This window comes from Austrofundulus limnaeus, unplaced genomic scaffold (assembly GCF_001266775.1).
Source record: "Austrofundulus limnaeus strain Quisiro unplaced genomic scaffold, Austrofundulus_limnaeus-1.0 Scaffold6, whole genome shotgun sequence".
In the NCBI taxonomy this organism is placed as follows: domain Eukaryota; kingdom Metazoa; phylum Chordata; class Actinopteri; order Cyprinodontiformes; family Rivulidae; genus Austrofundulus; species Austrofundulus limnaeus.
The window spans coordinates 4836628-4852709 of record NW_013952408.1 but is presented as its reverse complement, the minus strand read 5'-3'; the positions used below and the strand labels follow the sequence as shown (position 1 = coordinate 4852709).

Below are 16082 nucleotides of genomic sequence, written 5' to 3'. Positions count from 1 at the left end.
TATATATTACACGGACTGAGCTTAGTCTGTTAGCTTTAGCGTTAGCCCCGACGCTTTCACCATATGTATGTATTAGCTCAGCGCTACGCATTCTTCTCTCGTCACTGAGGTCCTCCATACACATGACAGAGAGGGGAACTGAAAATATGGATGGAGGACCTCAGTTTAGCTTGTTTGTCGCGCTAGCGCCGAGCTAATACATTTAAGACAGTATAGCGTCGGCGCTAGAGCAAAGGCTAACAGGCTAAGCTGAGGTTCTTCTTCCATGAAGCAGCTCTGTTGTCCTCCATCTACATTTTTAGTTGCAGGCTGAGTTATTTCTACCTTCTCCTCTCTGTCAACGCTCTCTGGTTTCATTTAAGAGTTGATTGTCAGATACTGTCCAAGATTAACCTTCAGGGTGGATATAGCTCGCTCACACTGAGGACCTATCCACATCATCATTTACCCAGAATACTTTGTGTGTAAATAAAATGGCTCTGTCCGTGTTAAAATATATTTTTAAAAATTTACAAAACTAAACAGTATTTTTACAGTCTTTATTTTACAGTTAAAATCAATGTTTATCAATTAAAGTCTAATGTTACAACTAGTCATGAATCCCTTTAAATAAACTTAAGTAAAATAAGGTAAATCCACTCGTACATTTCTCTTAAGTGGCAACTGCAAGGAGGTGAGTCGGTGACCCACTAATGTTGAAAACATTATTTTTTCAACTCAGCTGCATGTTTTCTGGGCTCTTATGTATAGACACGAACGCACATGCACATACACACAGCTGAGAAACTCCAACCGCAGCTTTCCATCCACAGCTGGCTGCTCACAGTGCAAACAGAGTGGACAGAGAGCCACAGCAGAGCTCATACTTTGCCCTCCACATCAAGGATCCTCAAACCTGCTATAAAAACTCTAAAATATCCAATCAGCTGAACTTAATGACATGTCATTAGCATATATGTTAGGCAATAATAACAGCGACCTGGTTTGTGAGTACCTCGTGCGTGTGTGTGTGTGTATGTGTGTGTGTGTTAAGGTCTTGTTGAATCCTCAGCTGGCAGTGCCAACCCACTGTGCATGCTCACATTCAGCCAAACCATCACCATAAAATTCTTGGAGACAGACACAGATGGTCTTCTGTGTCCAGCGCTGACTAACCATAAAGGGCGTGTATGTGCAAGTGTGTGTGTGTGAGATAGAGAACGTGTGTGTCTCAGTAGCTCTGGAAGCCCAGTGGAGAACACAGGTGGGTCTTGCCCAGGCAGTGACGCACACACACTTGGCCCTATGTACCTCACACACACATATGAGTTTGTATTGGTCTATTTTATTCAAGTGGTTAGGCCAGTGGGTGTGTGTCTGCGTGTGTGTGTGTGTGTGTGTTTAAGTGACTACCTAGGAGGTGGTGGTGGTAGTTGGTGATGGGAGATTACAAGATTCAGAGTTTTGTAACATTAGAGAGAAAGAGAGACCACCAAAGAAGCTTCGAATCTGAAACACCACTAATTACTAACACCAGGGCTCCTCCTTGTCATGACCCCCACATCCTCCCTCCCCATTACACACACACACACACACACACACACACACACACACACACACACACACCCACACACACACACACACACACACACACACACACACACACACACCCCGACCCCCACCTCCTGTGCCAACCCCCCACTATAAAGTTGACCCCTACTATCCCCCTTCCCAAACACGCAGTGCTTTGTCAACAAGCTCTGGTCAGCTCCAAACAAAGAAASCAGAAATGTGAGGGGTTTTTGCGACATGCCTAGGGTCTGCTAATCCCCTCATACTGGCTCTTTCTTTCCTTCGTTCTCCTTCCTTCTTATGTCCTCAAAGCAAGAAAAGAAAGAATTGCACTTTCTTTCTTGCGTGCTAGYTCGCTTTCCCTTCGCTTCTTTCTTCCCTTCTCCCGTCTCTCTCATTCTTTCATGGCTTTGTGCGTGCACCTACACGGGTATGATRAGGGTGGCTGGCTGGGGTCCCTGAAAGGCTTAAGAAAAGATGGTAAGGGACAGAAAGGGAGGCAGCAATGGTGTTGGGGCCTTGATGAAAAGAAAAGGAGGAGGAGTAAGAAATTGAGATAAAAGAAAGGGAGCCTATGAATGAGTGCATTAAAATCTGGACTCAAGGCCAACATGAGTCTCTTTCCACCAAGATTTTTGGCTAAGAGACTAAACAAATCAATCTACATGCTAATTTTACTGTAGCCACTGTTGCTCCCTGTACAAGTTATCCTCGTCGCAACAAAGCAGTCAGCTCAGTTGAGCCCAATCTTTGTCTACAAATATTCATCACGCCACAACAGTAGAGTCGGCTGTTTTTACKGCCACAAAAAATATGACGTCGATTACTTTCAATTTTTTTCCCCACACAGATAAGTTGGAGCCTATTTTAGTCCTTTTATGTGGTATTTCAACTCTGAAAGAATTTGAACAGACCCATTTAAACATCTGATTTGCAAAAAGATAAAAAGGTTGCAGATTCTTAAACATTTACGCCAATTCTTTGAAGGTTTGGTGGTTGGAAATTTTGCCAAATTATTCCTTTCTTTTTTTTTTAACCAACTACAAACAAACAAACAAAAGGCAATTTTAAAAGGTCAGATTCAACTTGTAAAATAGTTAAACAGGAAAGTAAATTCATATGTGACGATGTAATCACAGATGTGTGAAGTCACAAAGCCAAACTCCTTCACAACGAATGGGATAAAAACGGGGATATTGGAAACATTAAAGCATAAGCTTTAAAATAAAAATAATAATTTTAACTTCCAAAAAGAAATCTCACATGAACCAACTGAAACATGTGAATGTTCAGCAGCTCTGAGCTGGTTTGGCACTAGTCTTTGGCTGGTCGCACACTAATAGATGCTTTGTTCACACAACGATTCCTATTTGACCTCAGGGAGCACAAAAGACAAAACCTGCAACACCTCCTTCCAATAAACACACACACACACACGAGCATCTGTCTTACACACATGAACACACACCATTCGGGTTAGAGCATCAAGAACGTTTGTAAAATGAAAAGGAAAATATGTCAAATGAATGAGAATGTGTACCATAGCTTCTACTAATAAAAAAGTAAAATTAACATTGAAAGAGGAAACATTTTATGCTTTGATAATAAGTTAGATAAATAGCCCTGAATTTAAAGACCTATTAGAACATAAAACTTGAAAAAAGTTGTAAATTTGTTTTAAAATATTTTCTTATAAACAACTGCTGCCCGTTTCAGAATATAAGTGAAAAATCAAAAAAATGCTTTTACAGTTTCTTTTTTTTCTTTCAGAGGACTTGAAAGTACATGTTCTCAACAAGTGTGTGCATGTGTCTTTACAGATGTGTGTGTTCTCACCCTTCCTCAATTGTAACCCCATGCATGACGATGGAGTTGGTGACTTTGACCTTCTCCTTCACGGTGGTGGAGTTCCCGATAGTGGATCTTTTTATGGAAGTCTTATCTGCTATCTGGCACAGAGCTCCGATCATACTGTCTGATCCCATCTGTGAGCAGAATCCAAACACTAACACAACCCAGAAATACACACATTCTGCACAATAAACAACATATTTTTGACTTAGCAAACTATTACATCTCGCTTTTTTAAACCCTCCATTTCAAGAGGAATTTTAAAAAGAAAGGATCTGACGTGCGGATTGGATGTACCTGACATTTTTCAGAGATGACAGCAGATGGATGAACTGCTGGCTCCTCAAACAGCTTTGGAGCCTAGTTATGAGAAAACAGCAAACAAAGTGATATAGGATATTTAAAAATGGAATAGTATAAAACAATTTGTCTAATGCCAAAAGGTTAAGTAATAAAATGCTCGTAAATCTTTAGGTAAAAGTGTTTCCTTTCATGGACATCTCTGAGTAAAAGAGCTAAGTCTTTACCCTGGGAAAAAAAAGATGTTGTGCAAGAAAATGTCTGCACTTATAAAATCCTGCTTGACTTCATATACAAAAAAACATTTTTAACTTGTAAAATAAAGAAACACATATTGTGAGGACACACATCAGTGAAKAAGGCATAAACTGTCTTGACTCACCAGCCGATTTGCTTCTATGTAAGCAGCGAGAGTGTTAACACGGTAGCACAGGCCCTGGTCCAAAATGTGAACATAGCAGCGCAGCTTCCCCCCATGGTAAGCCTCACTCATGTCACCATGGTGGTCGTTCCAACAGGAGCGCTCCTGGGCCAGCTGGAGGAGAGACTCGTCCCGTGATGCGATAAGGAGCTCTTAAAAGAGCCAAGAAAAAAAGACACAACGTTAGATGTTTCTTCTAATCGATGGGCAGGATTTCCTATTTGATGTCATCAAGCTGTAAGATGCAAAACAACATAGACTTCAAACAATATGGATCCAAACAACTCAGACGTGTTGGATTTCACCACCTTATTAGATAACGTTAGTACAAACAGTAACCTTGGTTTGTAGAGTCGTCATTTTTTTTCTGGGTTTGATCCTCTGACTCATCTTTCATTTTCTGACGGTTAGCTGTCTTTGAAAACTGCTTGCGCACCAAATATGGCACCAGCTCACCACGAATTGATGAAATGGACCTAAGAAACAGAGAAACGAGAGGTTAAAAAAATGTATCCTGTAGCGGCACAGTGGCTCAGTTGGTAGAGCTGATGCCTCTCAGCAAGAAGGTTGCCGGTTCAAATCCCGGCCTGGGGACCTTTCTGGGTACAGTTTGCATGTTCTCTCCGTGCATGCGTGGGTTCTCTCTGGGTACTCCAGCTTCCTCCCACAGACCAAAAACATGACTGTTAGGTTAATTGGTAACTCTAAATTGTCCCTAGGTGAGTGAGAGAGTGAATGGTTGTTTGTCTCTATGTGTGTCCCTGTGATGGACTCCGACCTGTCCAGGGTGTACCCCGCCCCTCGTACTGTGACTGCTGAAAATGGGCACCAGTGACCCACGTGACCCTGAAAGGAATAAGCGTGTACAGAAAATGGATGGATGAATGTCATCTGCAGCAAAAATTATGAACGTACTTTGGGTTTGTGATTATGTTTTAAACTTAAATGGTATATTTTATATAAGTATGTCCATTTCTTGTTTTAGCACCTAAAGTTTTCAGTTGAATTTATACAAAAACAGATATTTCTCTCAGTATATCAGAAGATGATGTTCTCTTCATCATTTTCTTCCTCTGTGCGTTGCACTGTGGTGTGTTTTACTCAATGTTCTTCTTCACTAACCCATAGCCCCAAACCCCCTCCACTTTCCTTCTCTTACTTTCTTTTAAAGGGAGATTAGAATTTCCATCTGAATGATAGGAGAAAAACAACAGTTACTCTGTCTATTTCKGTCGTTGAGCAAGAGACAGAAAGAACATGGAGGAGGAAGGAGGAGAGCCTGAGAGAAGTGATGAAAAGAAAGTCCGAGAAAAGGGCCGAAGAAAGGAATGAGTCATCTAACAAGGGAGACAATATATAGTGGCAGCCGAGGGGGCATTAGTGATGCAGTGATTGATGCAAGACTTATATTTACATCTCTTTAACATTAACTAAAAATACTCAAAGGGTGAGCAGATTTTTTCTTTTAGTTTGAGTTTATTATATGGGATGAGAGTTGTTTGGTGATGAAATCACAACTTTTGAAATACATTTAGATTTTCACCATCTGATTTTTAGCCTGGTCAAGTGTATTCATGGGACAGTTTGCTGAAAATAGWTAGAAAACATGTCAATAAGAACTTCTTATCACCTTTATGAAAGTTAGGTTTCTTGTAAGTTTAAGCATCAGCATAATGCCCTTATGCTAACTGATAATTAGCACAAGGGTATTAGCATTTATTGCGAAACACAAAATCCAGATTAGCACTGACCTCATTTAATTTGAAAATAATTAGGCTATTTACCTGTAATAATTCTAACCAGGTTCATATTTGCTTTTATTTGTGCACCATCAATTCTCTACTTTTACCACACAATTTCCCACTAAACCATAACTTTCAGGACATGCTGATAGGATACAAATCCTCCATTTAGAGAATATAAACAGCAGGCAGTCACAGAAGTCTCCTTGTCACATGGGCTTTAGTCCAAAGGCTAAGGGCCAAACAGCCTGTCTCAGTGGCACATAGTAAAACAAATTAACACCTGGCTAGAATACCCTGCTAACAGAGCCTTTCAAAGCCATACACGGCATGTAACCATGCTTAACACTTGCTACAGATTAAGCAGTGATTGAGAGTTCAAGCTGATGTGGCTGTAGGGCAGAATGCCTGTATCTTACGTCCACAAGCAAGTCTGTTGGCGAACGTATTATGGTACAAACAAACTTGTTTAGAAATTGACATATAAAATTCAATTTGCAACAATCAACTCTCCAATTCCATTTAATAATTTTCAGGAAAATAGCACTTACTTGTTTTCTGCTAGAAAGTCAACAACTTCTTTTTTCAGACAGTAGAGATGAGCGTCCACCAGGCCTGTTTTAATGTGCATTCTGGGATGTCTATAGATCAAAAAGAGAAATTAAGAAACACAGAGTCATTAGCATTATATTAACGATGCATTTCTACAGCTTTGTCAATTTTGTAGAAGCACAAAAAAAGCATAAAAACAAAAATGTGCATTGGAAAACAGTATGGATTTACATACTTGTACACAACAGAAACATCAGAAAATAGTGGTATCTGCCTATTATCCTCTGCCAGCTAACACTGATGTGGGTCGACTGAGTTGCTGCCATCAGACAGGTTTATGTTGACTTGGGGCACCACATGCACACAGACACTCATGCATTCACTCATTTGCACAATTGTTTCCAGATGGAGACAGTGTGGCGTGAGGCTGTGTGTGACATTTATAGAGCGAAAGCCAAAGTAAACCATGTCATCCTTTGAGTTTCAATAAGCAAATCCATCCTCACCTTTTCACCATCTTTGATTTCCTAACATCTTCCACTTCTGCCCTTTCAATCATTTCATAATGAAACTGTAGGGTGCATTGTTCCTAAAAGGACCATACCAAGCTTTACATGCTTCAGCCTCCTAACTAGTAAAATCGTATAACCCCCCATTACTGCTCGCAGTTTATCAAAGCATGCCACACTGATGTAGAATTTCCTAAAAGCAAAGCAAAGTCTGTGTCTCATTATCACAAAACAACAACATGACTTTGGCAGAATCAAAAGCAGACGTGATGCTCGCTGTTAACAGTTTTGTTCACATCTGATTTATTATTCCATACTAAATGAAGCAGAGGCTAAAGGTGGGTGAAACTATTTCCCTGAAAGCACGTGAGCAAAGTACTGAAGTAAAAAAAAAATAAAAAATTGTACTCGCTGTAATACTGCATACACAAAAGTTAGACCAAATAAAAAAAAAGGTATCCATTTTCTTTCTCTGCTTTTCCTTTTAAGGGCAGCTGGTGCCTATCACCAACAGTCATTGTGCGAAAAGCGTGGCACACCTTGGACAGGTCACAAGTCCGTCAGAGTTAACAAAAAATAGTTTATATTTAAAGATGGAAACCACTGATGTAAAAAAAGAGTGTAGATGGATGGAGAAAGTGTAATATGCAGATTGAATTTGCTTGCAAATACAGTTTGGATGTGTGCCATCTGACTGARCCAAACCCAGGTAATTTAGCAACCTATGAAATGGGGGGGAAAAAGCTTAAAAAGGCTAAGTGTGCAATATACTACATTTGCAGTGAAGGACTGTAAGCTGGGGCACACATCCTGCACAACCAGATGCTGAAAGCTTTAAATCAAATATGGAACGTTTGTCCAAAGATTAATATTTTTATTCAAAAGCATAAAAACCTATACCTGTACAGACATGCTCAGCAGGTGTTTGTCAAATGTATTTGCTCCTAAAACTTTTCCCAGGTGTATGTCTCTGTGAGTGTAGAATGGGTGTAACGTGAAATTTATGAGGACACCCAGAATGTGACATCCTAGTTTGGCACCTGCAGGCAGAATTAAGACGGAGGTTTAGATAAGTCAGTTACAGCCAGGTGTGTGTGTTCAAGGGGTGGACAGGTCTCCCAAAAAAAGGTATGAAGAGAATGTGTAGGGTTTCAGGATGTTTCAAAGAAATATATGTTTCAACCATAAAAAAATGTCTAAGCAGTAGCAGTGAGGTCTCACAATTAAGCTTTAAGAAAATAATTTGACCTGTAGCAAAAGAAAAAAAAAAAAAAAAAACAACCTTTAGGGAACAAACACTAGATATGATGGCACCCGTCCAGAAGACCTATACAATTTTTTTCTTTTTGATTTTTTACCTGGATTACTGAGATGCATCAGGACACTAGATACTGTATGATGGCAAAAATTGTACTGCAACTAAAATTTGAACTCAGTTGTACAAGTACACACTTGTTACAGTAACTTCAACTCTAAAAATATCCTGAAGTTTTTGAACAATAAATATATCACCTTTGGTTTTATGTGATTTCTGGTTGTTGCAAGAGCTCCAAAGCTTTGCGTCGAAAGAAGCCAGACCCGAGAGTCTTCGGAGCCAAGGATGACTCAACATTTGGTCCATGGATTTATGACTGTCTAGTAAAATTATTTTCCAAAAAGAAAAGTTGGTGCTCTCTCAATCTCAAACAGACACGCTGCATGTCTTTTTTCATTCCTACTAAAACATCAGAGCAACTAGTGAGTAAGATGCAGCAGAATAACTGTTAGTGTTAATGGCTTCATTGGWTGAATTTTTTTTCTCAGACAAAACAAAGTTACATTTGGATATTGTATATTGACAATGCAAATTTATCACAACCCAAAAAGGTGAATAAAAATAAAATATTTGAAACATCTGTATCATACATTTTAAGTCCACCTTTAATTGCTGAATTCATGCATTTGTCAAATTTTACATAACATTTATTCAAAATAAATGGTATAATAACAAAATGTGCAGTAAATGTGCAGCTGCAATAAGAAAGCTGTGCCTTTTTTGTACTTAAAAAAATTGCTTGATTTTGGGAACGAATAACAAACTATTTGTTTTGATTAATTCTTTTTTACTTATTTTTGGCATCATTGTTAGCAGAAGCACCTACTGACAGTCCTGGACTGATATTTTAAAAGGTGTATGCAGTAAAAATACAATCTGTTTTTGCAATTTAAACATACTGAACAAAGATTTTTGCTGGATTTCTATGTCAACGGAATATWTCAGATTTTAAATATGTACAGTATAATTAAAAGTTGCTCCTTTCTCCAAACCTGTCTTCAAGCTGTTCTGACAGGTGGAGCTGTAATGTACCAGGCAAAGCTCTGCTGGAGTCCTTTCACACCGTTTAAGCGATTTCCAGGTCAAACAAACTCACATGTGCAGACRGTTTAAAGCTAACACACCTCAGTCATGTGGAAACCATAGAAAAGGAAAAGGGGGAAAAAACTGCAAAGGGGCTGAGGTTGAGCAAGGATGGAAGGATGAAAGAACAGATGGTTGGTTGTGTRGAGGGATGAATAACAAGAGAAAAACAGCTGAAATAATCAAGGAAGAAATTTTCAYTGAAATGAGGGAGCTAGAAAATTTCGAGGTGCCAACTGATGTCAGTTTTAACAAAAGACAAACAATAAGKTTTTATTCTGTAACCACAGTAAGGAACTTACAGTGTGTGTGGATGACTTTTGACTCAACAGCACTGATGTTCAAAACAGTAAGATCTTGTTAAATTACCTACTGGAGTGTTATAAAAAAAAAACAGAACACCAGGACTTTTACAACTACATCAGACATTTTTTTTATATCTGCCATATGTTGTATCTGTCATATGAGAGTGTGCAAATGATCAGAGCTGACTTTAAGAGTTTAAGCTTTTCACTGTAAGCCCCAAATGTTTATCTGTACAATCAATGCGTTTCCATAACACTGTGACAATGTGCAACTGTTTTCTGTCCACCTTGAGGTTGTGTTACRTGTGTTCCCGTGTGCGTTCATATAAGCATTTCTGGTTTGTGAGAAAAGACAGAATGTGTGTGCGTGTCTGCGTGAGTGTGGCCCAAGAGTTCCCTGAGCAGGGAAGCATACGAGCAGCTGCTCTGGCCCCCTTTTTGTTGGCCAGAATTTACAGTGGCTTTGGCTCCATGAAATATTTACGAGCTCCCAAAACACCCACTCTCACACATACACGCATTTTAGGGCTGAAAAACCCACCTAGAGTACTCTTCCTGTACCAAAAAACATCCTGCACGCCCAGCACAGAACTWTAAAAACACACAGAATTTAATTACAGGCCTAAGCATCTGCTCTGTTGAAGTACGGAAACAATTTATTTACCTTCTGTCAAACTTCAGACACCAAACTACATTTAGTCAAATAAGAACCTGAAATAGAAACATGCTGTGCTGGCTTGGCAAATTTTAGAATTACAATTATTTAGCTTTTGCTATTAAAACATGTAGATACTATACTTAGCACAAAAAGTAAGCAAATTTGTGATTTTTGCATTATGTCTTTGTTGTAACAATGCTTCTTGGCAATAACTTATGCTGTTGGAAAGCCTGTTAATTTCCCATTTAAATGGTGCCACACAGTTGTGGGCAGCGCTAATCCAAAAACTAGCTCTGCAATTTCTAAAGCGCTTATGAAAATGATTTAGGTCCACAACTTCAAAAACGCTTATGCCATAGAAAATCTAGCGGAAGCTAATTTTAAAGCACAAGTTCAATTTGACACTTATTAGCTGGCAACAATTCATGTACAATATATGCACAACATCGCCAACTAGCAGTGTATGAACCCTTGTACAGCTTAATCCTACAACCGCCGATTGCTGGGGATGTGAGTTCCTGAAACAGACCTTTAGCTCCTGGTGTAAACATTAAAAAGTTGTTGAGGGCGGCTAGTTTGGCTGCTTCTTTAAAAAGTTGTTGATGATTGCTAGTTCGGCTGCTTCTTTGTCTTTTTCTTTTGTTTGTTGTAGATTTTTCATTAAAGAAGCATCAATAAAGTAATTTTAAAACTGTTTATTGGAAAACTGAAGCAATGCATTCTGGGTACATGACAGATTTGATTTGTGACGGGAAACGAAAGCACGGAGTACAGGAAACTATCTGCAAACTTCAAAATAAGAGCTTGGATTTTAAAGTTTTCCATGTAGTTGCTCCAGTTGACTTCTAGATGTCTGTCTTCATCAGTATATCATCTTGAAATCATTTCTAACCCCGTTGGCCGATTGCTTCGACCAATTACATCAAGTATTGAGCTCCAGCATTTAAACTTTATAAAAAAAAAGGAAGCTCCGATTGTAAAGTAAAATAAATCAATACATACCAAATTTTAGTATGGATTACAAACGTTTACTGTTTTTGCTGGGAAAGTTGTGATTCATTGACAGCCATATCTTCCGCTGTTCAAGATAATGATGACTGGTAGATAATTAGTTATTAGCGGTACTGCATTTTAATTTTAGAAAGCGCAAATCGGCATATGAATTATAAAAATTAGTAAGACCGCTAAAGCGCAAACGAAATATTTAGGTCCGCAATTAGCGGATTTGTGCTTTAGCAGACTGGTGCCCACCACTGGTGCCACATTTTGAAGGAACATGCRTTTATGGGATGAGCAGTAGAGCTTTGGGTTCTGCAGTTGAAACATTTGCCAAATATATGCCAAACAGCTTATTTTGCTGTTGCTATTGACATTTGTTTTGAGCTTCTGGTACCAATCAGCATCCCGGTATAAGATCTATGATTTATTGCCAAGAAGCATTGTTACAACAAAGAAATAATACAACAAACACAAATTCTCTTACATTTTGTGGTAAGTTTAGATAGCTGATATCATTTTCATTTCAAGTGATGGAAATGTCAAAAACAAGTAGAAGCCTCTGATTCAATTGTTGCTTTTGATTATGTTTTAGGTGAGCATGGACAGRGAGAATTCACATTCATAATTATGTTTCAACAGTCCAAATGCCAAACCACTTTTCTAAAAAAATGTTAAATTTTTGCAATGACACAAATTTTGGACTTACTTCTTGATAATAGACTTCCTAATTGAGAGTCCATCTTCCAGATCTGCTTCATTGGCCATAAAGAGCAGCCTCTTCCCTGACGGATCCACACCAACAAAATCCCTTTGTTCAGCTGGTGGAACAAATATATTTTTTATTTTATGTATTAATAAAATCTGGACAGAAATATACATAAAATGCACAAAATTACCACTGTATTACCAATGATAAAGAATGTCATATTAAATTTATTATATTATAATTTTCAACATAATTCATTATTTTCTTACCTGTCTTTTTTTTGCCCTTCTGACCTGGGACTGTCTCTGTGAATTCATGGGCTTTGCTCATTAACATGGCCAGTGTTGCGTTGTGGGCTCTGAAAAGATCTACAACCTCATGAAGTGCCACGTCTGTTATTAGATCACAACTCACAACTAGGACGTCGCTCTGCAGAAAAACGTTGGAGGGACAAAAAAAATAATAGGTGAGACTTTGACAGTAAATTCAAAGCAAACCTTGGGGTCTATTTATTTATTTATTTTTGCTAAACTTGCAAAAATTTAGTTACGTGACCACTTTAGAATATTGTAAAACACTCTGACTTAAGACTGATGAAAAAAAAACTTTAAAAAGGTACACAGAATCGAACTTATTTAGATGTRGTAATATTTCTTAACTGGATGATGCAAAACCTAATGCAGTTCTTTGAGTGTGTGAGTAGAAGCATTATCAGTAAGATTCAGGGGCATATAGGTTAACTTTAATCATATTCTGATCTGGTCCTGGCGACAGGAAGCAGTCTCTGCAAAGATGAAGGAATCTGTAAAACATCTACTGACACTGAGGCTCAGATCTCTCAACTCTCTTCTCCATCGCAAACTGACAAGCATGCACACATGTTCAGAAACAGAGCACAAAAGTATGCATGCACATGCAGACACACTCATCGACGGACAATAATGTGCTTACATACAGCCCCCCCCCCCCCCCCCCCCCCCAATACACACACAAACACACACACACATACTGAGGCGACAGCAGAGCGGAGTCAGCTGGAGAGCCTGAGACACTTTGGCCTTTCCACAGCCAGAATTACTGGACAGGTCAGGACCACACACACTGACACAAATTCACACACAAACACATACTTCTCCAAGTGGTTGGTGGCTTCAATCCAAAACTGCTAAGTATGGAATCTTAAGCCACCATCAGAAACCTTTCTTCGTCACTGTACTTTAATGTTTGTTAGCTTTCATTTTCACCAACATTAAATAGGCCTCTCTAAAAAGACAAATAAATACTAYCATGCTTATTCAGATTGTTTTTACATGCATTTAAATAAAATGTCTCCAAACACAGGGTTTACAAGCCATTAAATATTTCATTTTAAGCAGAAATGGACTAATTCATTATAGACTAAATGCATACGACTTATTCTGTTTTAGCATTGAAGGATTTAGAGAAGTATGTAAAAGGYATTGAAGGTACAGGGTAAGCTTGATAATACAAGAGCAGAAATAAAAAGAACATATAATTGTGTATATTTGAAGTGTTCCTATTATAAAGGCTCAGTTCTGTCTGTCATAACTCTCTTTCTTCACCTTTTCTTTTGAGTCCTACAAGCAAATGTTAGTCTTATTTGYAGACCTAAGGTGAGTCTTTGAATCCAATGTACTTTTCGTTCTTCTGGCTAGCTCCTTCTGCACAATAATTAAGCCTGAATGATAGTCAAACAGGCTTTATGGATACAAAGCAAAAAGTGCATGTAAAGTACTCCTTTCACTAGTTTGAATTTCTGCGAAAAAAAAAAAAAGAGCATTAATCAGCATATACATCACCCTTTGTGGAACTTAACTGTTTGAAAAGGGAACAATATGAAATATGCTTCTTGTAATCTCTGTTTTTAGTAGTCAAGAGAAATGATCTCAGGTGCTCACTCAGAGATTCCTTTAAGTATTTTCTTTGGTAGCTTGCACCAAATCCCCTCATGGGATGGTGTTTGCGGAAAAAAAAGAAAGAAAGAAAAGACAGGACTAGGTCTGTCAGTGTGTCTATACTGGGCTGATGCATCGGTTTGACAGACGAAGTGATCTCCCTGCTTGGGTTTGGCAGGCCACTGGTACGATTCATCACTCGTCACCCTACAGACTGTGAGCGTGTGTAACTCAATGCCTCTAATCTTAGTGAGCTGCTTGAAGGATTAAACTGAACGGCTCTCAATGGGAGCGTGTAGGAGCTAGTCTTGTTTAACTGTGTGTATATGTGGATATTCCTCGTATCCATCAAGGAAATCTTTAACAATAACAACAAGAATCTGTGCAGACATGCTCTAATGCCAGAAGAAAAAAAAACATTTAAAACGTCAGTGTGTAACATTTATACAGATCTACTGACTGTTGTGCGACATAATAATCATATATATAACTGTTTCATTCTKTAGAGTTTATGAAAATAATGAACCATATTTTAGTTATAAAACCATGGGCATTTGAAAGAGTCAAGTGAGCACAGTTATGTTACTTAAGGGACACTGGTTCAAGATAAGACCATAATGATTTTTACAACCATCAGAAGCTGGTGAAAAGTAACTCAGTTTATTGTAATATGTAATTTGTCATTTTACTCTTTCTGCACCCTGCCACTCTGAGTAACTTGTCCAAAAAACAATGTAAGATACTGACAAAAAACAAYATTAAACTCAGAGCAGATCTGTCACAGTTTTAGTTTTTGTCTCTCCCTAAACTATAATTATAGACTTACAAGTTTAGAATAAAGACTTTATTAACTACTTAAATAAATCCTAATCTTAATTTAGTGTTTGCTTCATTCATGCTGTTAGCATACATAATGAAGCTTTCTCTTACAAGAACAACTAAATTACTGCTTTTTTGATCAAACTGTTTTTTTTGTAAACGTTTTAGTCACACAGTAATATTTGATCAACTTGAAGTAGTTTGCTTGTTATGTTTCATATAGCACTACCTTAATACTCAATAAACTAAAATCATCAAACTAAAYTGGCCAATTATAAACATATGTGGAAAGTCAAAACACAGTTGTGTGATGTTACCATTTCTTCATGCCTTCTTAAAAAAGTAATAGTTTGTAAAATCACAGAACATAACCATCATTCTGAAAACTAGTATCTGTAACTTTGCAGCAATAAAAATGAACTAGAATTAGTACTTTTATAAATAACTCACTGTTCAACATTACACAAAACCTCATAAATACGTCATTATGTCCACTAGAGGTCTGCAGACCCATGGCATATACAAGGGACACCCTCCTTCCTAATATACCTAAACACAAATGTTGCACAGATGTGAAAAACCGCTGCACGAGAATAAATGGTACAAAGAGTAAGCGGGCTGCACAGGGAGTTTAAGTTTTAATTATGACCTCATTTGTTTAAAGAGAAGTGGCTAAGTGGWGGGATGGTGGGATCACCAGGCAAGATCCAGAGGGGAGCCTGGAAATTGGAGTTTTGGGTCATAGAAAACAAGATAGCGTGGTTACGTGTGAGCATGGTTGTGCCTTTGAATGTTTGCATGTGTTATATAAAAGTGGAATGARGTATTTATGGTCATTGGTCATTTGGGGGAAAAWSAGGACTATCACAAATCAATGGCCACCATATATATTTACACACCCATCTAAACTTTCCCTACAATCTTCACCATATGTCTACTTTACCTCTAACCTTTTTGCAGTTGTTTAAGTGAGGACTTTTCATTGCAACACAGTTAAAAAAATCTGGTGGAGGTGGTTACTGGTCTCTGAGGTTGTATCAGAGAACTATTAGCTTTGYCTTTTAAAACCATTGATCAGTTGCAATACTGTTGTTTTTAACAAGACAATTGTGCTATTTTGCATTAGGGCAGGGCAATAATTCTACAGTATATATCGTGATAAACATGTGATCAATATCAATGGAAAATATGTCCTGCAATGTTGATCATTTCACTGAACTCTGATCCAGAACCACATGGCAAAGGAAAGGCTTTAGCTGCTCTACCTTTCATGGCCCAGTTAAAGAGTAACTTACTCCAAAATTAACTTTTTTTAGCTGATAAACTGTCTAGAATGTGTCTAAAATGTTATATAG

At 38.2% G+C, this 16082-nt stretch overlaps 1 protein-coding gene across 3 annotated transcripts in view; it reads right to left on the bottom strand.

Annotated features, from left to right (window-relative positions):
• eif2b3 (eukaryotic translation initiation factor 2B, subunit 3 gamma) overlaps positions 1-16082 on the bottom strand; it is a 26892-nt gene that overhangs the window by 5676 nt on the left and 5134 nt on the right. For 2 of the 3 annotated variants that reach the window (XM_014031587.1, XM_014031592.1), the window contains exons 4-10: positions 12262-12421; positions 11993-12104; positions 6417-6506; positions 4463-4599; positions 4085-4275; positions 3700-3762; positions 3388-3536 (exon numbers count right to left, since the gene is read on the bottom strand). In XM_014031587.1, coding sequence (XP_013887041.1) covers positions 3388-3536; positions 3700-3762; positions 4085-4275; positions 4463-4599; positions 6417-6506; positions 11993-12104; positions 12262-12421 — 902 coding nt within the window. Of the gene's footprint in view, positions 1-3383; positions 3537-3699; positions 3763-4084; positions 4276-4462; positions 4600-6416; positions 6507-11992; positions 12105-12261; positions 12422-16082 lie in introns of those variants that run through there. The other variant, XM_014031601.1, reaches the window with a different exon arrangement.